At 38.2% G+C, this 26149-nt stretch overlaps 1 protein-coding gene across 2 annotated transcripts in view; it reads left to right on the top strand.

Moving 5' to 3' along the window:
- Positions 1–26149, top strand: part of GRIN2B (glutamate ionotropic receptor NMDA type subunit 2B) — a 644293-nt gene that overhangs the window by 453648 nt on the left and 164496 nt on the right. For both annotated transcript variants that reach the window (XM_043969072.1, XM_043969071.1), the window contains one exon: positions 18527–18641. In XM_043969072.1, coding sequence (XP_043825007.1) covers positions 18527–18641 — 115 coding nt within the window. The remainder of the gene's footprint in view (positions 1–18526; positions 18642–26149) is intronic.

A 26149-nucleotide genomic window follows, 5' to 3' on the forward strand; every position in this document is an offset into this window, starting at 1 on the left:
CCAGGTCTAGGGGAGAAAGTGCCACTGCCCTCAAGAAAATCTACATTCATTTTATATTCAGTGTATGAGTGAAATAACATAGACACGTAAATGTAAATAGAACACATAAGTAAAATAAATACAAAGTAATTTCAGAGGACCACTAGCAACTGGAGAGATCATGAGAGGCTTCATGAGGATGGCACTTGAATTGAGCTTTGAAAGTGACTGAAAATTCCCAGGAGGCAGTACTCCAAGCCATTGGAAAGGCCATGGAGATGGGAGATAGAGGAATATCTATGAAAGGAATAGCAAGTAGACCAGTTTGGTTGGAGTGTGGAGTGTGTAAGAAGGAATATATAATGAGCCTGGAAAAGGTAGGTTGGTGATAGATTGTAAAGAGCTTTAAATGCTAAACTAAGGAGTTTTTATTTTATTTTATGCAAGAGGCAATAGGGGACAAATCAAATTGTGTATAATATCTTTTTTATGTTCCTAAGCCAAAAAGGTGACTTCCATGTGTAAAGGGTTTTAAACAACGCCAGTATGATATATGTGTGTGTATATATACATACACAGCATACATATATGTGCATATATGTATATATAATATACAGAATATATTTCATATCACACATATACACATATATGTATTGTGTGTATATAATATAATACACAATATACCTATATGAGCATATGTGTATATATAATACAATATATGTACATATATATAATATGTGTGTATATAATATATTTATATATTATATATTATGTATACACATATTATTTATATATGTTTATATGTAAATAAAATACTGATATATACTGGTGTAACAATTGGAATGATGCCATCTACTGGAGACTTGCTGTAGAAAAGCTCCGCCATGAGGAGAAGGCCTCTAAAGATAAGCCTTGCAGTCAAGGTCCTTGGCATCAGGAAGTGATGTTTGCTCGTGGGTACTATCTATCAAGGCTATCAGCCAATCAACTTGAGGAGCCTCCCCTTTCTGGGAGGAGGACACAAAGTAGGAAGCGGACTCTGGCAGAGATGTTCTGTCTCTTTTGGTTCCTGACCTCGCCATGGTGGGTCGGATGATGGGGTCTCTTAGAAATAGTTAGATTTTTACCTTTCTCTCTGATCCTAATACTCACACTTAAATACTCTTGCTAAAGCTTATAATTTATTGATGACCACTCATTAGATTTTAGATAGTATAGCTAGAATTTTAGCCTCTTACACTGGTATATATACACACATACACATATATGTTTGTACATATATACATACATACATACATACATAGCTTTCCCCCTCAAATTTCTGGGGTTATTTCTTTAAAATTATATAACCCTTTTCCCCTATGGCTTCCAATTTTTTTTAAATTATAACTTTGGATAAGATAATGAGTATAGAAAATATCCACTATGAATATTTTAAAAACTTATTCAGTGATTCACATATTATTTAGGACATAATGGACTAAGGAACCCTTGCCTACCCATAGCAATGTAGAGCCGGTCAAATTACAAAGTATGATGTGTCTGTGTATGTGTATATGTATATAGGTAGATAGGTAGGTTAAATTGGAGACATGAAGGCCTTGAAGCTGTGGAGTGATGGTTTGGAGACTCACAAAATGATAGCTTGAAGGATAGAAAAAGTGATTGTCCTGATTATTCATATCCTAGGGATTGCTTTTCCTTTATTAGGGCATTTGAAACTCAACCATGGCATCAAGAAAAATATTTTATTACCACTGTTGGAGTCTGCCCAGAAATATCCTAGATATCCTGTTCCAATCCAAAATAAGCATTTTCAAACCCAAGAAAAAAAATAGATATTTTAGTCCTTGTTTTCTTTTTCTAATGTGGAATACAGAAATATAGCTCTTTCATAACTAAATTCCTCCCAGAGCATGATCTGAGAATGAATTCCTTTGCAAATCTATGAGAGCATTCTTGCTTTGTGGCCTCCTTCAAATTTCTTATGTACATCCAATCTATTTCTATAATTTTTGATGAATATCTCTGAAAGATCAACTTCCCCTAATAGCCAATGTCTTTTATTATGCTGTGGGCACTATCTACTGACCAGCCATGCACCTTTGATCTTTCTTAGGCTTGGTAAGAGTTCATTTACCTTGGTCTTTCTCTTTTTGGGTTTCCTATTCATAGTAGGAACATGAAGGATTCCTGTTAGCAACAGTAACATAATTCTTCTGTATCTACTCAGGTCAGGAATATGACTATCAAACCATTTCACATTCAGGGTAGCAAACCATGAGGTGAGTATAACTTGGGGAAATAAGAAACTATATGACATTGCTGCTGATTAAAAAGTAAAAAAAAAAAATCTGTCAATCATCTGGCTGTTTTCTGTAAAGAATGCCAGTCACTTTAACTGATCTTTTGCACACATGATTTACTGATTTTTTAAACTGAATTGACTAGTTGCTCTAAGTGCTACTCCCAAGGGCAAAAATTTCCTTCTCCACTTATCATTATTGTCACCAGAGGCACTTTTACGCATAGTATAAGGTTAAAAATTACACAGAAAATAGCAGAGTCACAGATGGTGCTGAGGTTTTGTATAGAGGAGACTTGGGAAATTGAAAAGAAATAGGGAAATCAGAGTCACCGAAATTTTGGGATTAGGGGTTGGGGGAAATGAGTTTAGAATACTTTTTTTTCTTTTTCTTTCTTTCTTTTTTTTTTTTTTTGCAGGGCAATGGGGGTTAAGTGACTTGCCCAGGGTCACACAGCTAGTGTCAAGTGTCTGAGGCCGAATTTGAACTCAGGTCCTCCTGAAACCAGGGCCGGTGCTTTATCCACTGTGCCACCTTACCGCCCCTTAGAATACTTTTAATGACAGTGGGGAATCGGGGCCCTGGAGTCAGGAGTACCTGAGTTCAAATCTGGCCTCAGACACTTAACACTTACTAGTTGTGTGACCTTGGGCAAGTCACTTAACCCCAATTGTCTCACTTAAAAACAAATGACAGTGGGGAATCAAAGAACAGGTGGAACAGGTATTTGGAGATAAAGAACTGAAGTTGTGGAGAGGTCAGGGCTAAAAATTTGAGAACCGCACTGTACCATGTATAATTGAAGCTATGAGAGTGAAATTAAACTCTGAAATAGTAGGCATTAGAGTAAGATGAACAGAGAGTTGAAGTATATCCACATATAGGGGGATGTAACAGAGTGAAGCCAGCAAGAAGACAATGGAGGAATAGAGTGTAAGGAAAGCTAGAACAATCTAATGTTCAATAAGCCAAAGAATTGGAATGTCTTGGCAAGGAAGATATCAAGTATATCAAATACTGCAGAAAGGTCTGAGACAAAAAAGACTAATAAAAAGCCATTGTTCTTGGAATTTAATTGTTCATTGGATCTTGTAGAAAGAACACTTTATAAATAGACTAGTAAGCAAAGAAATCAGATTATGAGAGGAGTAGATTGTGGTTAAAAATAGAGGCAACAAAGCCAGAGTTTTTATTTGAGAATTTTGGCAAGTGAAGGAAACAAATAAGGTTCCACCTTGAAATGGTCAATTTTCTTCACGATCTGCTTGGGTTGGAAAAGAGTTAGTGGTTTAAATGCAAAGTGATTTCAGAGACATTAAAGAGCATGTTTCCATGGAAACATAAACCTACAGAGGGAGAGAAAGAACTGGGATCTCCTGACAAAGAAAAAAACCACCCAGCAGAATCATAACCCTCACACAGGACTGCAGAAAGTGATTATTACATGTTCCTTTTAACTATGTCTCTTGTGAGGGTGCATTTGGGGTTCATGGACCTTGTCCTCTTGTGAATAAAAAAGGGCAAAATGATTCAGGTGAGATAAACCGATTCTGGCTTTCCCTTGAAATGATCAAGGGCCCTTTTGAGAAATTTGAAATTTTTTCAATGGAAGACATTTTGCTTTTATTCTTTCCCATGTTTGTGATCTTCCCCTCAAATTCTCAATACTGGCTCGGGCTGGAAGCAAAATTAGCACAGTGTTATGAGACAGAAACAACATTTATACAACTAGAGATAACCCCAAATGGGCTTTTTGCCTCATGATCTATTTGCTTTTGTGACCACTAACTAGCACTTAAAAGTCTTGTATGCTCTTCATATGCCCTCTCTCCTTTATTGTAGCTATAGACTCTCTCTCTCTCTCTCTCTCTCTCTCTCTCTCTCTCTCTCTCTCTCTCTCTCTCACACACACACACACACACATACACACACACACACACATTCTCTCTCTCCATATATACATACACATATCTATATGTATTTATATGTATGTGTACACACATACATACATATGTGTAAATACACTGGAATGCACTCAGGATCATACCTTCCTTTCAAAAATTCTTATTCTACAAATGTACCCTCTCTCCCAACCCTTTTTCTAAAATCTATACTTGGGAATATCCCTCCAATAACTGGATCCCAAGAAACCCTTCCTTGTTAAAGGTTGTTCTTTCTGGGTTTGCCAATAATAATCTATTTTGTCAATAAATCAATTAATAAGTATTCATGAAACAACTATTATGTGTTAGGCACAGTTTGAAGGGCTGGGAGTACAAAGATAAAAATGAGGGCCCCTGTCTAGAAAAAAATTCACATTCTATCAGAGGAGACATTCTTTACATATTAAAGCATATACATAATATATAATACACATACAAGACAGTTTAGGGAGGGAGGGCACTTAGCAGCTGGGGAATTAGAAAACACCACATGTAGAAGATGGTATTTAAGCTGAATCTTGAGGAAAACCAGGGATCCCAAGAGACAGACATTCCTTTGAAGACAGAAGGCTTTGAAGGCTGCTGAAGTTCCAGAGGGCTCAGTAGAAAGGATGAGCAGATATAAAGAGGGGTATTAGATGAGGGGGAGAGAAGGTTGAAGTAAATGGGAGAATGAGCAGTAGGGATTGGAAAGTGGGTTTTGCACTTCAGTAGTCTGGATTTGAGTAGCACAGGGATGAACAGAGTAAGAAGGATGGGGGGTTGCTAAACATTTGTCTTTCTTCTTTATTAGAAAACAAGAACTTTCCATTGAGATGTCTATTACTGATAGCCAAGATAGATATCCTCTGAGGCTAATGGATCATTTCAGATCAAATACCTTCATTTCCTTTTCATCTTACCCTCAACCTCTGACCCCATTCTAATACACCTATATTTCAAGTTTAATGCATTTTTGACACATCTTCCCTAGAGACCTAAGAATATTCATCTAAGAATCCCTTTCTGGTCATTCTTCTAGAAGAAACAAATTGTGATGAAATGACTTATCTTTGCCAGGAGCAATTTCTCTAGAAATCTTACTTTTATGCCATATCCTCATCTATTCATAGGATAACATCTCAGACCATGAATTTCCCCCTTCCCCCTTCCCCCTTTCCATAAATGTCTTTTCTTGGAACATGTGGCTAGCAGTCATTCCTGCTTCTCTCTTACTACATATGCCACCTCAGCATTTGGGTACTTTGGGGAATAATGAACCCCTGACCCCAAAGCCCAAACACTGAGTTAATTCATGAGGTCAGCTGGAAGCAAGAAAGGCAGTTCTGTACATGTTCCATGGGATGGCCTCTTATATCTCAAAGACCCATGTCCTACAACAGATCCTCTTATTTATTTTCCCTCCTTTTGTCTACCCACTTCTACATTTGTGGAATCTCAGAATTTCAGAGGTAGAAGAAACCTCAATAGCTATTTAATCCTACCAATACCCCACCCCCCCAAAGAATGCCTTCCACCACACACTGGACAGGAGATCATCCAGCATTCTCTTGAAGACTTTTAATGAGAAACCTATAATTTTCTATGATGGCCCATCCTACTAGCAGATAATTTAAACTGTTTGTAAGATTTTTCCCTATATTGAGTCTAAATTCATCTCTGTAATTTCAACCCATGATGTTTAGTTTTCCCCTCTGGGGTCAAACAGATAAAGTTTATTTCCTCTTCCATGTGGCAAAAAATTGTGGGGTTGTAGGTGCAATTGTGTTTTTTAGTCTTCTCTTTTCCAGGCTAAAGACTTTCATTCTATAGGATTGCTTTTCTCTCAGTGTGGTTCCTAGAATTAAGAACAGTACTCCAAAGATGGTCTTACCACAGAAGTGTGTCTGTGTCCTCTGTAGTCCAACCACCACCATCATTTGGGTGTTTGCATGTGATTAGTGGGTTGATGATATGGACTATCAATAAAACAACAATCAAGAAACACATATTAAGCACCTACTGTGTACCAGGCATTGTGCTAGGTGCTGAGGTACAGATTAAAAAGAAAGAAATCTTATTCCTAAGGAGTAATAAGAGTAAAATAAGTCCCTGTATCAACATATATCCAGTATATAAAGAGAGAATAAATAGAAACAAATGAAAAGCAGATAAATGCAAGTAAACTAGAGGGAAAACACTAGTATTTGACGGGATCAGGAAAGGATTCATGTATTACTTTAGCTGAATCTTGGAGTAAGCCAAGGATTTGGTGATGAGAATATGTGGAGGGAGTGATTCTAGGAATGGGGGATGGTCAGGGCAGAGATGGAGTGCCTCATGAGGAACAGAGAAAATGCCAATTTGGCTGGATCTCAGAGCACAATAGGGTAAAGAATGTAAAATGAGGTTGGAGTACAGGTTAGGGCTAGATTTTGAAGGTCCTTAAAAGCTAAATAGAGGAGTTTATATTCTATCCTAGAGAAAATAGGAAACCATTATGGGTTTTGAGTAGGGAAGTGACATTATCATACCTGTCCTTAATAAAAACCTCCTGGACAACTGTATGAAGGATAGACTGAGGTAATGAGAGACTTAAAGCAGAGAGAACAATCAGGAACTGATGGTGTTTGAGGACTGAATGTAAGAGGATGGAAGGAGTGGTTCAAGGAGGGGAAGAGTCAAATGTAGGAAAAGGTGATAGAAAATAAAAATGGAGGACAGGGAAAGATCTATAAGATGTCCCTTCCACCTCGATATCTGCAAGTCCTCCACTAAAGACACTTCTTCAGAAAGGAACAAAGGTATAGCTGGGGTTTGTTTTCATTAGAATTATGCTGCAAGTGAAGGCCAAATGCTTTGATACCTCTTTCCTAGTGTGCAATCGGGAACCAAAAATGATAGAGGAAGGACAGGACTATGCTTAGTAAATGCAGTTAGACAGTAATAAAGAAATAGAAATACATAAGGTAAATACAGTCTCATTATCCTTTTTGGCATTTTTGCCTACTGCCTAGAAGATATGATCACTTGTACTGGGCAACTTTCCAATATATTGAGTGTTCAATCTGTGAAACAGGAAGAGAATTTTAATACTATGGTATGGAAAAAATGTTTTTTTCTTTAAGTACAGCCTTTAAATATGTGCAGTTGACTTTTGTTTGTTTGTTTTTAGTTGAGTTTTTGTTTTTAAACACCTTCACCTGTTCACAATTCTTAACCTGGTCCTGCTGTCCCATTCCATCCCTGGAGTTCTGCTCTCCTGGGCGGCTGCCAATAACACATCTGTTGCCCTTGATACTCTGCCAGATCTTGACAGGAAAGATGCCTAGGGCTTGTGGGGCATGGGGATCGGGGAGGTTCGCTTTCCCATTATCAAATTCAATGCAGTTGCCTGACTGAGAAATAGTTTTTGGTATTAAGCACCTTTGATTAAGGTGGCATTAACAAGGCAGCAAAGTTAGTTCCCTGAGGTACACCATTATATAGAAGAAGGATGTATCCAGTATTCAAATAGGGCTGTGAGAGGGCAGGGGAAAAGATATTTGGAGAACTCCTTTATCCAGGCATGGAGGTGCATACTTATAATCCCTCCTTCTGAGGAGGCTGAGGCTGGTGGATCACTTGAGCTTAGGAATGCTGAGCTACAATAAAGCTAAAGCTGAAGGCCTGTTTGCCACCAGTATGTGGGGAGCCTGTGATGATACATACTGTCCAGGGTCAAAAAAAGGAGCAGGGAGGGAGGCAGCTAGGTGGCACAATGGATAAAGCACCAGCCCTAGATTCAGGAGGACTTGAATTCGAATCTGGCCTCAGACACTTAACAGTCACTAGCTGTGTGACCCTGGGCAAGTCACTTAACTCTCATTGCCCTGGGGAAAAAAAAGGAGCAGGATTCCATGCTGATGAGTAGTGGGATTGGGCCTATGAGTGAGTGTCCACTGTACTTCCAACCTACGGGAGACAGAGATAGCCAGTCTCAAAAATGCCCTCCCCCAACAAACAAACAAATCCTTGACTCCTATATGTTAAGAACTAACTCCTGAGGCCTTTTAAACTTTTAATACTTTCTTCAGTAACCTGCAATTTTATTAAGGTGGGTAGTCCACTCCATCCACTAATCGTAGAGTAAAATAACTTGACAGACAATCCTCAGGAGTTGCCATGACTGAAATATTCAACTTTATGCCCAAACTAATGGTGCTATTCCCTAGATTTGGGGAATTGTTTCTTGGAGAGCAAAAACAAACTTGCATTCCATGCCTTTCACAGTTGGTAGGATCTGCCATTGTCATTACTTTTGCTGGTATACCTTTTAAGAATAGAAGATAACTTCCACATCCAAATAATGTATCAGGGTAAGACGTAAATGAATGTTGTTGTTGTTGTTGTTGTTGTTTTTTGTGTGTGAGGCAATTGGGGTTAAGTGACTTGCCCAGGGTCACACAGCTAGTAAGTGTTAAGTGTCTGAGGCCGGATTTGAACTCAGGTCCTCCTGCATCCAGGGCCAGTGCTCTATCCACTGTGCCACCTTGCTGCCCCTAGTACCATATAAATGTGAATCATTATTTTTTTTTATTTTTTTTTTTTAGTGAGGCAATTGGGGTTAAGTGACTTGCCTGGGGTCACACAGCTAGTAAGTGTTAAGTGTCTGAGGCCGGATTTGAACTCAGGTACTCCTGACTCCAGGGCCAGTGCTCTATCCACTGCGCCACCTAGATGCCCCTAATCATTATTCTTTTTAAAAAATATTTATTTATTTTAGTTTTTCTCAATTACATGCAAAGATATTTTTTGAGTTCCAAATTTTCCTCCCACTCTCCCTTCCCTCCCTGCTCCTGAAGCCAGTAAGCAATTTGATATGTTATACATTAAAATCTTGTTAAACATATTGCCACATTAATCAGAACAGAAGGAAAGAAAAATCTGCAAGAAAAAAATAAACAAGAACAATAACAAAAGAGCAACAACAAAGTGAATATAGTATGCTTCAGTCTGCATTCAGACTCCATAGTTCTTTTTCTGAATGTGGAGGGCATTTTCCACCATAAATCTTTCGGCATTGTCTTGGATCATTGCATTGCTGGGAAGAACCAAGTCCACCACAGTTGATCATCACAAAATGTTGTTGATACTGTGTACAATGTTCTCTTGGTTCTGCTCATTTCACTCAGCATCAATGAATCATTATTCTACCTCTAACTTTTAAATCTTGTGGAACGTATCTTCATGTCCTCCACGTAGTTGACTTTTAGTCTATAAAATATTATGACTAATTAACTCCTTGTTTTTGAGAATTTCATTGAAGTCATATGTAGCTAAAACCAATAATGATAGGAAAAGTAAAAAATACCATTGTGACAGCATGGAATTCTGGAATATTGAAGTAAAAGGTATTAGATTGATAGTCTTTTATCAGCAAGTAAAGTGGAGACACCCAGTTTTCTTCAGCCAAGAGTGCTTATGCCTTCAGGGGCATATTTTCCAATTGACATGTATGATGTGTCTGCCATACATAATGTGTAGTAGAGTATGCCATGGACAAGCATGCTATTGCCAGGGTTGAATTGCCCCCAGAGGACAGTCAGGAATTTGACTGTAGAATAACCCAAAGAGAAGTTGGTTTATAAAATATAGAACTTAGAAGGACCTTAACAGTCCTGTAAACCTTAAAGTGGGGAGTGAGAAAGAAAAGCAGTTTAACTAAAGTGACACAGATAGGAAATAGTAGAGGTAGACTAGGAACCAGCTTCTTTGAACCCAAATTCAATGGTCCATACTTTACTTGTCTAGTGGTAAAGAAAGGTCACTAATTTAGTTAAGAGACATGACTGAGTTGCAGCTAAACCACTTCATCTCTCAGAGTTCTTGTTTTATTTATCCATAAAATAAGGATGATACACTATCTGACTAATGAGACTGTTATTGAGAATGAATGAAATACCGTATCTAAAAGAATCATTTTGAAAACTAAAAATTGTTTTTTGGTGATTATTACTTTCCTAATACATTTCTACTGAGGCAGAAATAGATTGTTCTCCTTGGTAAGTCTAGTGCATGATGGTTTGATATTATATACATTTTCCCTACTTCTTTTCCAGAGAAAGTGCAACTATGCCTGGGTGCACAGGGAATCAATCAATCAATTAAAATTCATTTTTAAAGTACTTATTATATGCTAGACCCTATGCCAAGTGCAAATATGTTAAATGAAACAATGCCTACTCATAAGTAGCATATATTCTAACCAGGGACATGACAAGGAAGCATATAAGTGAATATATAAAATAAATATAAAAATAATAAGTCACTATGGAAGGTAGATTAAAGTATACTTATTCCAGTTATGCTGTCATTGCTTAAAATACACTTAGAACTCTTTCAGGGTTAGCATGTGTAAGTGGCATATTTAATCATTCAGTCAATCAACAAGCCCTGTGCTAAGGCACTAGGATACAAATGCAAAAAGTGAAATAATCATTGCTTTGAAAACTATTCAATGGTGACAAATCCTAGACCACAACCCAGTTTGAGATGGAAGGCACCATTGTAAAGGTGGATTTGATTTTTGAAAACCACCAAAATTCATTCAGAGCCACCTCTAATGAAAGGTGAATGATCGAACTTGCCAATGTTTTTGGCAAGCAATAATATCTTATTATGAGAAAATAAACAGGACTAACTTATATAGCTTAACAGCTACTTCTAAATGCTGTTCCAAAATAGAAGTATGAGCAGTGTTTTAAGCAATGGCAATAGAATTGGAATAAAGGAATAAGTATAGTTTATTTTCTTTTTTCCTTTTCTTTCTTTCTTTTTCTTTCTTTCTTTCTTTTTTTTTTTTTGTTGCGGGGCAACGGGGGTTAAGTGACTTGCCCAGGATTACACAGCCAGTAAGTGTCAAATGTCTGAGGCAGACTTTGAACTCAGGTCCTCCTGAATCCAAGAGGATTATCCATTTCAACACCTTGCTGCCCCAAGTATACAGTTTCTCAAGGTGACTACTTTGAAGGGACCAATCCTCACTTGGATGTATAGTTCTGATATGTGTGTCAAAAACATTGTCATGTACCAAAGAATAAGCTCTAAAGAGAATTTGTTAGAAGATGATTCCTGGAGTTATTATAGCATGAATTAATAATTAGTAATAATATGAATTATTAATTAAGGCTTAATAAATTACTAATAAATGAGATAATTAGTAACTTGACTATAGGTTTGAAAAATACTAGACTAAAAAGGAAAATGCACTACTAGAAATTACATGAATCTTCATAAAACAGATCCCCAAAGTAGTCCCCCACCTCAAAAATCTTTAATGGTTCTCATTGCCTACCAAATGAAGATTCCTTTTCCTAATTTTGAAGGATTCTATCCTTTGTTCTCAATCTCTCCTTCCAGACTGTTTTACTGTTCACCTACATTTATGCTACACTTTACCCACATTGGACTGGTTGTTCCCAAAAAAGAACCCATGCTTTCTTACCTCTGAGTCTTTGCCAATGCTGTTACTTCTGTCTATAATTCCCTTCCTCCATCCTCCACACCAACCCATTGGATTCCACTTCTTAAAAAAGTAGCAAATTTTCAAAACCCAATTCAAATACTAACTTTTTCACAAAGCACAGTAGCATTTCATTCACATCTCTCATGTCACCCATATTTTGCCTTATAGCATGGTTATCTGTACACTTGTTTTATCTTTCCCTCTCACCCTAGTTTGTAGATTGTAAATTTTCTAAGACAGTGATGCTCCAATCCTCAGTTTTCTCCCATCTCACCCTCCTAGCACCTGTCACAGTCTATTCCACACCGTAGGGACATAGTAGGTTTTATTGAGTTAAATTGAAAAGGAGGGCTTGGGAGGCCACTTTGTCTTTGTCTGAAGCTAGCCATTGATCATGAATAAAAGGTTTGTGAGTTTCCAAAGAGACAATGGACCATAAGGAGAGTGACTCAAGAGGGTTCTATTTCATGATGCCCGGAGAGCCACTTTAGACAATCAAGAAGGAACTGTGTTCTGCCAACTTGATTGTGTGAGTTTGCATGGTTCCTAGAATTGTATCATTTTGAGTTTGTGAGATGAGGTAGAGAAAAGAGGCTTTTAACTGGCTTCTGGTGATCAATATTTGTCCTTTAGATGTATTTAAGAGCTCTCCCATCTGTTTACTTGACTACCATTCCCTTGTGGCTCCCTCCCCCTCAAGTTAGACAACACCTTCTCTCTGATTATATCATCTTTACCTTTCCAGTTTTTTTTAATGGACTCATCTCTTTTAAGCAGCACCAGGCCTGAGGCTTGGAAGCACATGTCATGTGAACATGTAGCTAATCATTATTGATTTCTTGGGCAGTTATGGTAAAGGAGCATTAATTATCGTTAGCACAGTTGCATTAATGCAGTTGTAATGAGCACTCCTTTGGGAATTCTTCAGTGAGGAATGTGCTAATTATCAGATCATAGCAGCCAGCAGTGAAATGGGGTGGGGATTGGGGTACAGGTGGCAGGGAGGATTTCACTGGCACACCTCTCAATTACCTACATAGTTCTTGCTAATCTGAACATGTGTGCCACTATGAACACTAATATAACAGCCCAGAGCACATGTTCTCTTGTCTATGCTTGATTAATTTGGGACCCAACCCTTTGAACCATTCCCCTAAGGCATGTATGGGTGTCAGTTCATTGTAGCTGGCTTGAACCTTCTCCCCATCTCCTCCAAACTTTTAGGAGGAAGGTATCCCCCCCAGAATCACAAAATTTCTGAATTAGAAGGGACCTCAGAGATTATCTACTCTAACACAAACCTTCCCTGCAAGGTAGTTTATTACATTATATGTTCAATTAGCATTTATATAATGCTTTGAGGACTGCAAATAACTTCACAAATATTATCTCATTTTTTTTCCCTATGACAATCCTGGGAGGTAAGTGCCATTATCATCATCATTTTACAGTTGAAGAAACTAGAGCAAACAAAAACTGAGTTATTTGCCTGTGGTCTGAACTCAGGTCTTCCTGATGCTGAATCCAATACTTTATCCATGGTACCACCTAGCTAATGTGTTTTGATAACAAGTTGCTGAAAGAACTCCATCAAGGCAGAATCTATTACCTTGTAAAGTGTCACGTTCTACTCTTGATAGCTAGTTATTAGGGAAGTTTTCTTACAGCAAGTTTAATTTTGTCCTGTTGTAATTCCACCCATTACTTTTCATTATGTCCAAGAGCTGAGCAAATTGTTTATGTAATACTCTATGATAGCTTTTCAAATACTTCATGCTTCTCCTTCTTTCCCACAGTCTTTCCCCATTCCTTTAAGTGGTCCTCATGGTGTGACCTCAAGGCCTTCAGAATCCTGGCCATCTTTTTTCTAGGAAATCTCCAGTTTATCAATATCTTTCCTAAAATGGAATACTGAAAACTGAACATAGCACTTTAGATTTGGTCTGACCAAAGCAAAGAAATTCATAGGGCCATCAAGACGCATTTTATTGGGGCAGCTAGGTGGCACAGTGGATAAAGCACCGGCCCTGGATTCAGGACGACTTGAGTTCAAATCCAACCTTAGACACTTGACAATTACTAGCTGTGTGACCCGGGGCAGTCACTTAACCCCAATTGCCTCACAAAAAAGATGCATTTTATTAAGTATCTCCTGTATGTTAGGCACAGTACACCAGTATGGTACATAAATGATACAGCACCTGCCTTCAAATGGTTTACATTCTCCAGAAGGAGACAATTTGTAAATGTATAAGATAGGGACTGGCCATGTAATTTCATTTATGTTGGTAGCTTCCAATGAGGAACTGCTTCAACCAATGTAAGTAGGCTGTTATCCTGAAACTCAAAGTCTTAGAGAGTTGTTCTTGGCACATTAAGTAACTTGACCAGGATCACATAGCCATCATATGAAAGAAGCAGGACGTGAATGCAGACTTCCTTCAATATAAGGCCAGTTCTCTATCTACTACATCATGCTCCCTCTCTCTCTTTCTAATAATGGCAATGATGGCTAGCCTTTATACAGCTCTTTAAGATTTGTAAAGCTCTTCCAAATATTCTCTTCATTGATCCTCACAACAGCTGGGTAAAGTAGATGCTTTTATTAGAGAGAGGCATTAGCAGCTGTTGAGGTGAGGGGAAAGGCAAAAAAGGCCTCCTTATGGACATGGTGTTGGATGTCAGCTCTGAGGGCATTAGAGATTTTAGGAGATGCAAGTAGGCTGAGTATTCCAGACGTGGGAGACAGCCTGAGAGAAGGATGCACTGGAGATTGAGTGCTGTGTGTGAGGAAGAGCAATAAGGCCAGTTTGGCTGGACTGAGGAGTGCAGGTGAGGAAAGAATGTATAATAAAGGAAAGAATGTATAACAAAGCTGGGAAGTTAGAGTTCACTTAAAGTTTCATCCAGTAAAGGAAACTAATTTCCACTTAATTCTTACCAACTAGGAACTGATTGTTGAAGTCTTAAAATGGGTCTTTGGAGTGATCAACTGTATTATAGTTTGTGAAGGGAGAGTGAACTGCCAGGCATAATCTGAAATGTACAGTGGATTTTGGAAAAGCAGATTTAAAAGTTAGAGTAAGCATAGTTAGGCTATAATTGTCTAACATTTTGTAGGAGAAGTTGGCTCAAGAAGGATGGGAAACTCGAGAAGAACAAGAATCAGGAACCTGACAAGTAAAAAGATACAACTGTATTTCATATCTTTAAAGAGAGAATTATTATTTTTGATGAGCATGAAAGTGGATTCAGCTTTCACTGCAAAAAATAAGGTGCTTCTTTTCTAAAGGATAACTTGACCCAAATGTATGCTCTGCCTTAGCTCCCAAACACATGGGGGTAGATACACACTTGGAGACTCCCAAAGCACCTTTACTTATGGAATCCATTAATGTTTCTCCCTTGACAAACCCCAGCACCAGGTTACTTCCACCATCTACCTCCTTGACTTCTATTTATGTGCTGCTGAATGAGATTGGTGGAAGGCTTCTATCTATGCTGATGCTGTGAATATATGCTATCTAATTTCAAATGCACTCTCAAAGAAGTGAGGAAATCTTATTCCTCTCTAATTGATTCCTTATTTCCCACAGAAACTCTTGCAAACCTCTTCTCTCTTCAAGCCTCCTATGTCTCCCCCTTCCTCTCTTCTTTCAATTGAGGTCCTTGACTCTTACTTTACTGAGAAAAGTGAAGCCATTTGGCATGTACTCTCTCTTCTCCCCTTGTATTCATCTAAAAACCCCTTGACATCACCTCCCACTCTCTTCTTTCTTCAACTCTGATAATTAGGTACCACTTCTTCTTGTACAGACCAACCCTCTCTGCATGCACCCTTGATCCCATCCTCTACTGTCTCCTCCAGTAAATTTTCCTATCAGTCACCAACCTCACCCCAACCTTTAATTTCTCTCATTCCTATAGTGTTTTTCCCCTACTATCTACAAACATGCCCAAATCTCCATCCTTAATAATTTTCTACTAGACTTATCCTATTTAAGCTATCATCTTATATCTCTCCTCCTTTTCTCAGTTAAACTCCTAGAAAAAGTTAACTATATTGGTGGAATCTACTTCCTCTCCTCTCCTTCACTCCTTAACCCTTTGTGGTCTGGCTTCTCACCTCATTACTCAACTAAAACTGCTTTGTCCAAGCTGCCAGAATCAATAGTTGTTTTTTTGTTTTCAGATCTTATCCTTTTCCACTTCTCCATCACACTAAAAACTAATGATATCTCTTTCTGGATACACACTCCAATCTGAGTTTTCATGGTCTGACTATCTAGGTTCTCCTCTTGTCTAATCAGTTCTTTTTAATATCCTTTGTTGAGAATTATCTGTATCATACCCCCTAGCTGTGAGTATTTACTCAAAAGTTCTACCCTAGGCTTTCTTTTCTTTCTTCCCCTTTTCTCTTAATGACCTCATCCACTTGGGTTTAATTATCATATCTATGCTTATGACTCCAGATCTATATATACAACCCAGTCTCTCTTCTGAGCTTCAGTCCAACATCACCAACTAACCATTTGACATTTCAAATTGAGTTTCCTGGAGACATCTCAAATTCAATATGTCCAAAACAAAAGTCTTTATCTTTCACCTAAACTCGTCTCTCTTCCAAACTTCCTTATGGTTCTCATTCCCTAACTTTAGTTCTTTTCCTTGATTCCTCACTCTCTCTCATCTCAAATATCCAGTGACTCAATACATTTTGCCATTTCTGCTTCCTTAACATCTTTGAAAACTGTCCCTTTCCCTCTGTTAACATTACAACCTCAAGAGTCCAGGTTCTCATCCCCTCTCACCTAGACAATTGTGATGGCTTCATTTATCTGACAAATAGATTTTCCTCAGTTGCAGATCAGATCATGCCACTCCCTTAACTTAACAACCTCCAGTGGCTCCTTATTGCTTCTAGGATAAGAAATAAACTCTTCTCTTTGACGTTTAAAGCCCTTCACCATATGACCCCAACCTTTTTCAACCTTCTCATACTCTACAACTTGGCTTCTTAAACTGTGGGTCATGACCCCATATAGGGTTGCACAACTGAATGTAGGGATCATGAAAAATTTGGCAACAGTAAAAGGTCATGTGTACATATTTTATATACCTAAATAAAAGAGATCATGTAAAAATTTCTCAGGGAAAAAGTTGTCATGAGTGGAAAAAGTTTAAGAAGTCTTGCTCTATAAGTCAGTCAACCTGGCTTTTTCTCTGTCTCTGATTCATGGTATTCCATCTCCTATCTATCTTTACACTGGCCTTCTCCTATGACTAGAAAACACTCCCTCCTCACCTCCACCTCATTAAATCTCTCCCTTCAAGATGCACCTCTAGCACCACCTTTTATACAATATTTCCCCTAATTACCCACAACTTCTGGTGCTTTTCTTCCCTTATATTGATTATATATTTTTCATACATATTTTATACATACACACATTATATATATATATATATACACAAATATACATACATACATATATATATATATATATAGTGTGTGTGTTTTCTCACATGTAAATTCCCTGAGAAAAGGGATTACTTCATTCCTGTCTTTGTAATATCAGAGTTTATTACAATACCTGGTATATAATAGGCACTTAATAAATACTTGCTGATTCGTTTATTGATGTGTTCTGCCAAAGAAATGAGGAGCCTAGATATATCTGATTCCTCATGAGTTATGTATGTCAATTATCTTCAGAAGAACTTCAGAAAGCATCTTCCTCCCTCCAGTTCTCTCTTTCCCTTAGCTGATTCCAGAGATGCTCTCTATTTTTGCTTTCAAAATCCCACTGCTTTTACCTCCTTAGCATCTGTCAATCCCCATTCTATGGTGAGGATAAAGGTACAGGTTGGAATAGATTTCCTCTAGAGTTCCTTCCAACTCCAATTCTGCAATTCTGGGGAATGAGCTAGAACTCTATGAATAACCTAGGTGTCAGGTCTCTGATTTTCCAGAAAAACCTAAGCAAAGCTGTCTCCTTGTCCCAAGTCTGACCAATTGGGAACGGAATTGGCAAAACTGTGAAATCAATGAAATTTGTTTTGGGGACCTCCTCACCATTTATGCTCAATTTCCAATTTATGCTCAATTATCATGCAGCACAATGTTTTTAATATATATTGTTAAACATGTATCAGATTGGGGCAGCTAGGTGGTGCAGTGGATAAAGCACTGGCCTTGGATTCAGGAGAACCTGAGTTCAAATCCAGCCTCAGACACTTGACACTTACTAGCTGTGTGACCCTGGGCAAGTCACTTAACCCCAATTGCCTCAGAAAAAAAATGTATCAGATTAACCCAGGTGTATATTTTATTTGAACCAACAGTGTTTATGAATGTTAGACTTTGTGTAGCATGGTTGTTTGCTCATGACTTTTAAAAAAAAAGAATTCTTTTGCCATTCATTTTACTCTACATTTGCCTACTTTTCTTTAAGTTTTTATTTCTTGCTATTTTTCATTCCGATACCCTCTTGTAATTTCACTGTACAACCCTTCTGTTTCTTGTTTCTCATCTTTATTTTCTTCTTTCTGCTATAAAGCAGAAAGTACTTGAAAGTTTATTTCTCCATCTTTACTGGTCCCACTTTCCATCCCTCTCCCTATGTATTGTTCTAAATCTTTCCACTTAGTTTATTTCTTCTTCTGTTTTGAAACTTTTTTGTATCTTGATATGCATTCAGTTTAGCTTCTGAACAGATCAGAGTTGGAGAGGCAACACATAATATTTTTATAACATTGTTTTGATATATGTGTCCATGCTTAATCTTTCTCTCTCTTTTTTATCTTCCTAGGTATCTAATCAATGTCACTTTTGAGGGGAGGAATTTGTCCTTCAGCGAGGATGGCTACCAGATGCACCCCAAATTGGTGATAATCCTTCTGACCAAGGAGAGGAAATGGGAGAGGGTAGGACATATCTTTGGTAATTCTCAGACTAAGGTAGAAAAGAGAGTATGTAAGATGGGTGGAAGAAAGACACTGACTTGATCTTCAACACTGGATAGACCAAATCTTTTTTCTGAATTCAGGATTCACAAGTATACTGACATTTTTTTATAACATAGCTTTTTCACAAATTAGTGTCTTGATTCTCTCCTTATGTTGGTTTTTATAAGAGGCTGTTGACTCTAAATGGGGTTACATTCACTTTTGGTTCTGCTGCTAGATTAGCTTTGAACTCTGATTTCCAGTAGATTATAAATACATAGCAGAATTAATTTGGGGGTTGAAATCATGTCTCTATTATAATTGAGATGGAGAGCTTCTTATGTACTCTGTTTGCAGCCACTTAATAAGTGGAACCATATGATCAGGTAGGCTAGAGAGTCGATTACTTGGCTTGATATGATGTCTTGAAATGTTATAATTAGAGATTCATTCTTATGGGTCATACTTATGGTAGTTCTCCTATGAAAATGAGAATATCTGTGGAAGGAGTCAAGCCTTCCACTGATATTTGAAAAAGAATTATGATAGCTATTTGAGAATAAGGGCCCTACCTTGTTCTGCCATGTCTGAGAAGAGACATAGTTGAAAGAACAGTGCTCTCTTAGTAAAAGAACAAAGGACCCCACATCACAATCTTGTCTCTCTGTGGCTCTGTTACCTAGTAGGTGAACTCAACATATTGAATAGCAAGTAGAAGTTAGGGTCTTAGAATTCAAATGGGGGTGAGGGACAGCTAGGTGGCACAGTGGATAAAGCACCAGCCCTGGATTCAGTAGGACCTAAGTTCAAATCCAGCCTCAGACCCTTGACACTTACTAACTGTGTGATCCTGGGCAAGTCACTTAACCCTCATTGCCCTGCAAAAAAAAAAAAAAAAATTCAAATGGAAGGGTCTCACTACTCACTAAAGCCACTTCTTTCTTTATTAGCTGTGGGTTCCATTATCTTTGACATTCTAATGCTGGCTGTGCTAGCATTACCTCAGAAATGATTCCTCCCTTCCCTGATTTTATTCTCCCCTTAATCTAGCTTCTTTTCAGTAATGCAGGAGAGATAGAATAATTCAAGATGTGTTGTAAAATCCAGATGTTTAAAAAGATCTTTGTTTATTTCCAAAAGAGGAATCAGTGTTACTGAGGCTATGTGAATATACACAAATGCATCCAGCAGGCTCAATGGTAGGAACTAGGTTCATTTCAAAGACTGACCTTCCACAATGCTGTTAATCCATTTCCTTCATAGTACCATGGGATTTTGAATCCATAAATTCAAAAAATCCAGTTGAATTCAATAAATACTCATTGAGTGCCTGCTATTTATAAAGCACTGTGCTTGGCCCTAGGAGTCCAAAAATGAAAAAACAAAAACAAAACCAAAAATGATACCTCATATCTCTGGCATCTTCAACCCCTCCCTACCACTGTTTCCCCTTTGTGTAGCCCTAAGAAAACAAATAAACACATTTTGGGAGGGGTCCTCCTATTATCTCTTGCTATTCTACTTTTCCCTTCATTGACCTCCTTAGTAGAGTAGTATGTATTCACTGCCCTCATTTCATCACCATCCAATTAACTAACCTTTTGCACACTTGTTTCTACTACCACAATCCCACTGAAGTTTGTCTCTCAGCCATTCATGAGCTAATTTACAGATTCAATAGCCCTTCTATGTATCCTCATCCTCCTTAATCTCTGCATGGTTTATATAGTTAACCTGTTGACACTGTGTGGTGTAATGCAGATCACGCTAGTCTGTGAGTCAGGAGACCAAGTCCCAACTCTACCTGTGATAGAATGATCTATTTATGTGAGATAGAGATAAAGATATAGACAGATAGAGAGATAGTTATACACATATACATACACACATATATGTATATATAGTATGTTTATTTTTCAATCACATAGGTAGATCATATATATATACATATTTATGTATATACATAAATATGGAATTTCTTTCTGTGCATGTTTGTAAAATGAGGGGGATTGACCCTCTGAACTCTAAAATTCCATGATTCTTTTCCTGTTGGATTCCATGACTTTTTTCCTTCTCATTCCTCTTTGTTTTCTGGTTTATATTCTAAATTGTCATTCTTTTTATTCTATTGTCTTAAAAGTAGCCAATTCTCTAAGTTTCTGTCATTGTCAATTTTCCCTCTCTATCCCAGTAGGTTCAATCATATCCTCTATTTGGGAGATTCAAATAAACTAGAGCTCTGCCTTCTAAGATGAGCTCCAATCATGTGTTGCTTGTTGGGTATATATTGTTGCACCACTCCCACACACCCAACTTGTGATGTCCCAAACCACACTCATCACTTCTCTGGGCCTCAGTTTTCTTAATTGCAAAATGAGAGGGTTGGACTAGACAGCTGTTGAACTCCCTCCCACCTTTTTCTGTATTTTTAAAAGATTTCATACCATGGAGGAATAAAGTAAAAAGGTAAAAAGCAGAAGGAAGATAAGGTATTCTATGGAAGGTAACAAAGGGGCCAAAGGCATTTGTTGAAGACAGCAGTCACCTGCATGTGTTTGTGGGCTGAAAAGATATAATTTATTGCTAGCCATTTGGTTCCTTTTCTGAAAGGCTGTAATAATAATTAGGGATTATCATAAGAAGAGGTCATGAGTGTGGGGACCAATTTTTAATTGGGGAGTGCTAGCTAAGCGGCTCGCCACAATATTGGGGCAAGGAAGGAAACCGGCAGCCTCCCTCAAAACAGAACAAGATTTATTTTAACAAGAACAAACTTAAAAAAACACACACAAACAGGATCAGTAGGATCAAGGAAAAGGAAATAAAAATGGGGAAAGGGAAATTATAATACCTGAAAAATACCACCGCCCAGGAATCAGCTGAAAATATGCAGCAGAACTCCTGTCACTCTCCAGCTTCCACCCAGAATGCCCAATTCTCCTGGCCCAAACCTAGAAACACCTCACACAGTCCCAGCCAATGGGATGGCTGCTCTGACAGTCACATGACTGCCCTCACTAGGCTTCCAATCATTATAATTTTGCCAGGCCCATGTAGGTGTCAGCGAGTGGTGATGACGTGAGGTGCCAGAGCCCTGGCAACGGCTACAACCAGTGGGTGGAGCACCATGCAGTTTGCGGAGCCCCAGGCCAGTGCTCAACAAGGCATAAAAACCTCAAATAACAATTAATTCTTTACATTAGGGAGCTCATATGTTCCCCATCTTTGGAATGAGGTTCTCACTATGAAGTACCAGCATTTGTCCAAGTCCCCAGGGTGGTGAAGAGCCTTCAAGGTTGGGAAGGACCTAGTCATCTGTTTTGTGCATGAAATGAAAGAGCCACCTATTGAAATGTGCTTTCTGAACCATTACCTTATATTTGTAAAAATCCTCATTCTCTAACACCACAGACCCATCCATCTGCTTCCTTTAAAAAAAGTTCTGTGCTGCAATCTGTTGCAATTAGGTGCTTAGGACAGTATTTTTCAAGCTATTAGAGGATGAAGTAGGGCTAGAAAAGCAAAGAGAACACTAGATAAGAATTGAAATTCATTGAAAGATCTGTGAGAGCCTCTTAGGCCCTTGGGACAGGCTAAAAGGGATGGCAGCTAGGTGGCACAGAGGAGAGAGAGTGGGGCCTGGAGTCAGGAAGACCTGAGTTCAAATCTAGCCTCTGACACTTCCTGGCTCTATGACCTTGGGGAAGTTATTTAACCTCTGCTTGGCTTAGTTTCTTCGACTGTAAAATGGGAGTAATTATAGCACCTTACCTTCCAGGGTTGTTGTGAAAATCAAAGGAGATAGGGGGCAGCTAGGTGAAGGGGGCAGCTAGGTGGTGCAGTGGATAAAGCACCAGCCCTGGATTCAGAAGGATCTGAGTTCAAATCTGGCCTCAGACATTTGACACTTACTACCTGTGTCACTCTAGGCAAGTCACTTAACCCTCATTGCCCTAAAAAAAAAAAATCAAAGGAGATAAAAATTGTGAAGTTCTTAGCACAGCGTCTGGCACATATTATCTAAATCCTACTTAATTGTTAATTGTTAATTGTTAATTGTTAATTATCAAACTAACAATGTTGTATGAATGTATCTATCTATAAACATTTCTATCTTTAGATTTAATAGAGTTGGTGGACAGAAAAACTGCCTCTCAGTAGAGCCAACACTATTATCAGGAATGCAGAAAATGCTCAGAAAAGCATTTAGCGTTCTGGGCCTTGATCACAACCTCTCTTGGTTTGCTCAATTGCTACTGCTCTGTGCTTCCATTTCATCATCCCTAAAATGAGGATAATAAAACTGAAATGCAGGAGGGGTGTGTTCTGAGTAATAACTTTGAGAAATTATGATGGTGCATTCTGAAGATGAAAGATGTAAACAGGGCTTAAATAGAGCAGTCTAGGTCAAAATTCAAGGGGACTGTGTATGAGACAAATCTCTCCACATTTTCTCTATACCCTACTACAAAAAGGTCAGAACCCTCATAGTCCATGAAAGTTCATCCCTACCAGAGAGGAATGCTCTCAGTTTATGGTACTGCAATTTTCAGGACCCTCCTTAATTAACTCTGATGTCATGATGAGGCAACAATGAATGACAGCAATATCAGTCTCCTGACATCCACTAGGATAAGGATATGAGGTGTCAATCTATACTTTGTAGAAGCAATGCCCTGGAGTATTAAAACCCTCTTCTCCTTCCCCTCCCCCAATAGCAAAAAAAATTTTTAAAGCCCTGATTTTACTATTTGAAGCAGTGAGATTTAGACAACACAATGCTGGAGAGTATGAACTAGCTTCTTTCACTTCACCCGGCAAGGCTGCCCCCAACCCTCAGTCCCTCTAAGCCCCAAATCTGCAGATATATTGAGACCTAAGGACTATATAGTCAATTACAGTAGAAACTCAGTTGCCCCTTCTGCCTCCCACCCTCCCAACCAAAACAAATCCAGTGGTTTGTTCCTTTCCAAACTGGTAACTTTACTAATAGACATTTTGGGGGGGATGGGGAAGTGGAGAGGATGTACACTCTACCTGAGATATACACTCTACCTTGTCATGTTAGGGAGCAATTGGGGCACATTCTGGCTCACTTCTTCCATTCCAGAAGGAATTTTTGGACCAACTGAAGCTGGAAACACTGACAGATCTATGTGCTATTTTTATTCACCTTGACCTAAGCGCTTGGATCAAGTGACTAGAAAATAGAACTCATTAACAGAGACTGTGAGAACTAGGGATCATTTAGTAAGAAGAAGAAAAGGCTAAGGATGGTATTCTCTCTCTAACAAAGTATATTGACCATTGTGTAGGGGATGGGGACCAGCTATTTTCCATTTCTTAACAGAAGAGACAGAGGACCCATATTTAAGCTAAAATTGAGAGGATTTATCTGAGATGTTAGGAAGTGTTTTTTTTTTTGTCATCAATGTTCCCCAAAGATGTGTAATGTATGTGCTAAATGTTAACTACATTAAAAGCCCTTTTAGTTTATCCAGCCAATTCTTTTAATCCCTTGTTCATCAAATTCATCAAACATTAACATAATTGTGAATATCACAAGAACATAACATTATATATGCATATGCTCTGGTGTTTCTCTCCCAATAGCCACATTCAGGGTTGGCCAAATTCCCAAGGCAGTTGCTATATCTTCCCAAAAGGTTCTAGAGATAGCCTGAGGTGCTGGGGGCATGTCTTTCTAATGCTGTATCTCATGCATCCCAAAAGATTATGAACCCCACAAGATTATCAGCAGTTACGTTTTAGAAATAGCTATTTACTATGGTTTGATAAATAACATAAAACATCCCCTTACTCCCCCCCACCAAATGTAACCCTCTCCTACAAATACAGGCAGAGCTTAGGGGAAAGTGGTCTCAAGCTTAGAGAGAACATGTGGCAAATGGTAACTTTTAACCTTTCAAAAGTGTTTTTTTAATGGAAACATTCAAGATGTTTAACATCTTCAAGATATTCACCTGAGTTATTATGTAGGGTTTTTTTTTGCTAGTCTCCTTGTAGAACCTTGAATCTGGCTTTCCTCATCACATGCAATCAATCCTCAGCTGCTGATGCAGACATTGCCATCAGCCATTGTTTTCCCAAGGACACTAGTAACATGGTGAAGAGAATCTAAATACTCTGTTTCTTCTAAATTCAGGAAGTTCTCTTCTAGTGGCAGTCAGGGAGAGTGGGGTGGAAAATGAAGCCAAGGAGGCTGAAGCTGTAACCCTTTTCCTTTCCCCTCCTCCCTAGGGATTCCTTTTCAGGGGATTGGCTGGAAGGCTCCCACTGTAAGCTATTAGATACTGAAATCTTCAATTCCAAGCTAGTTTACTGGTTTTACACAAACATCACCAGGCATGACCATATCCCCCAACCAATCCAAACAGATGTGTAAATTTCCTCTTAAACTCAATTGAAATGCCTTGATTGAACAGAGATGGTCAAACCTAATTCATACCTCTAGTTGACTGATTCAGTTGTGAAATGTTCTCACCTAAAAACTGTACCCTTAGCTTAGCATCTTACTTTAAGTGACTTACCTAGGCAGACGCCACTCTTACAAATGCATCAGAATAAAACTAAATATAATTCTCCCTTCAATTCTTTTTTTTTGTTTGTTTGTTTTTGTTTTTTTTTTTGCAGGGCAATGAGGGTTAAGTGACTTGCCCAGGGTCACACAGCTAGTAAGTGTCAAGTGTCTGAGGCCAGATTTGAACTCAGGTACTCCTGAATCCAAGGCTGGTGCTTTACCACTGCGCCATCTAGCTGCCCTCTCCCTTCAATTCTTATCACTTACCCCCTAAATCATTTAAGACCATTCTGATCAAAACAAAATTATATTTTTGCTCATCCAAAGTAACTATGATACCATTTGCCATACTCTTTTCTTATCTTCTGCTCTTTAAAGGAATTTAAATCCTAATACCTTAACCATGAGTCTATTTGCTCTATATAGGTTTTGCAAGAAATCTGTATCTATTGACTTAGTGATTCAATTTTACCTGAAGTTCACTATGATTTGGCATATCAAATTATCCCTCAACTAGTGCAGTTTCTCCAGTGATTATCTAGAAGCATTGTCCTTGGCTTATTTTTATATTAAATACTTCATCTATCTTTTCTTTTCTTTAAAATGTTTGTAAATTCAGAGTGGGGGGTTAAAGATATATACATAAAAATCTTTATATATTTTCCTAATAAGTTTGACTTCTTAGAAGATCTTAAGATAAAGCTCACTTTCCTTTGGCTTTCTGTAAATCATATTTCATCTTTTAATGTTTTTTCATGATGGGTGAATTTTCTCTGTGATTTTAATTAAAGAACCTAATAGGTGTTGTTTTTTTTCTTCTAAGCTACTTGTAAGCTTCTCTCTTTATGAAATAAAAATGTGTCTGGGTAAGTTGATTTTGACATTTCTCTCAGAATATCTAATGAGTTTTATTCAACTTTATAGTCTGTCCTTTGACTAAGAATTC

This window comes from Dromiciops gliroides, chromosome 5 (genome assembly GCF_019393635.1).
Source record: "Dromiciops gliroides isolate mDroGli1 chromosome 5, mDroGli1.pri, whole genome shotgun sequence".
NCBI classification, from domain to species: Eukaryota; Metazoa; Chordata; class Mammalia; order Microbiotheria; family Microbiotheriidae; genus Dromiciops; species Dromiciops gliroides.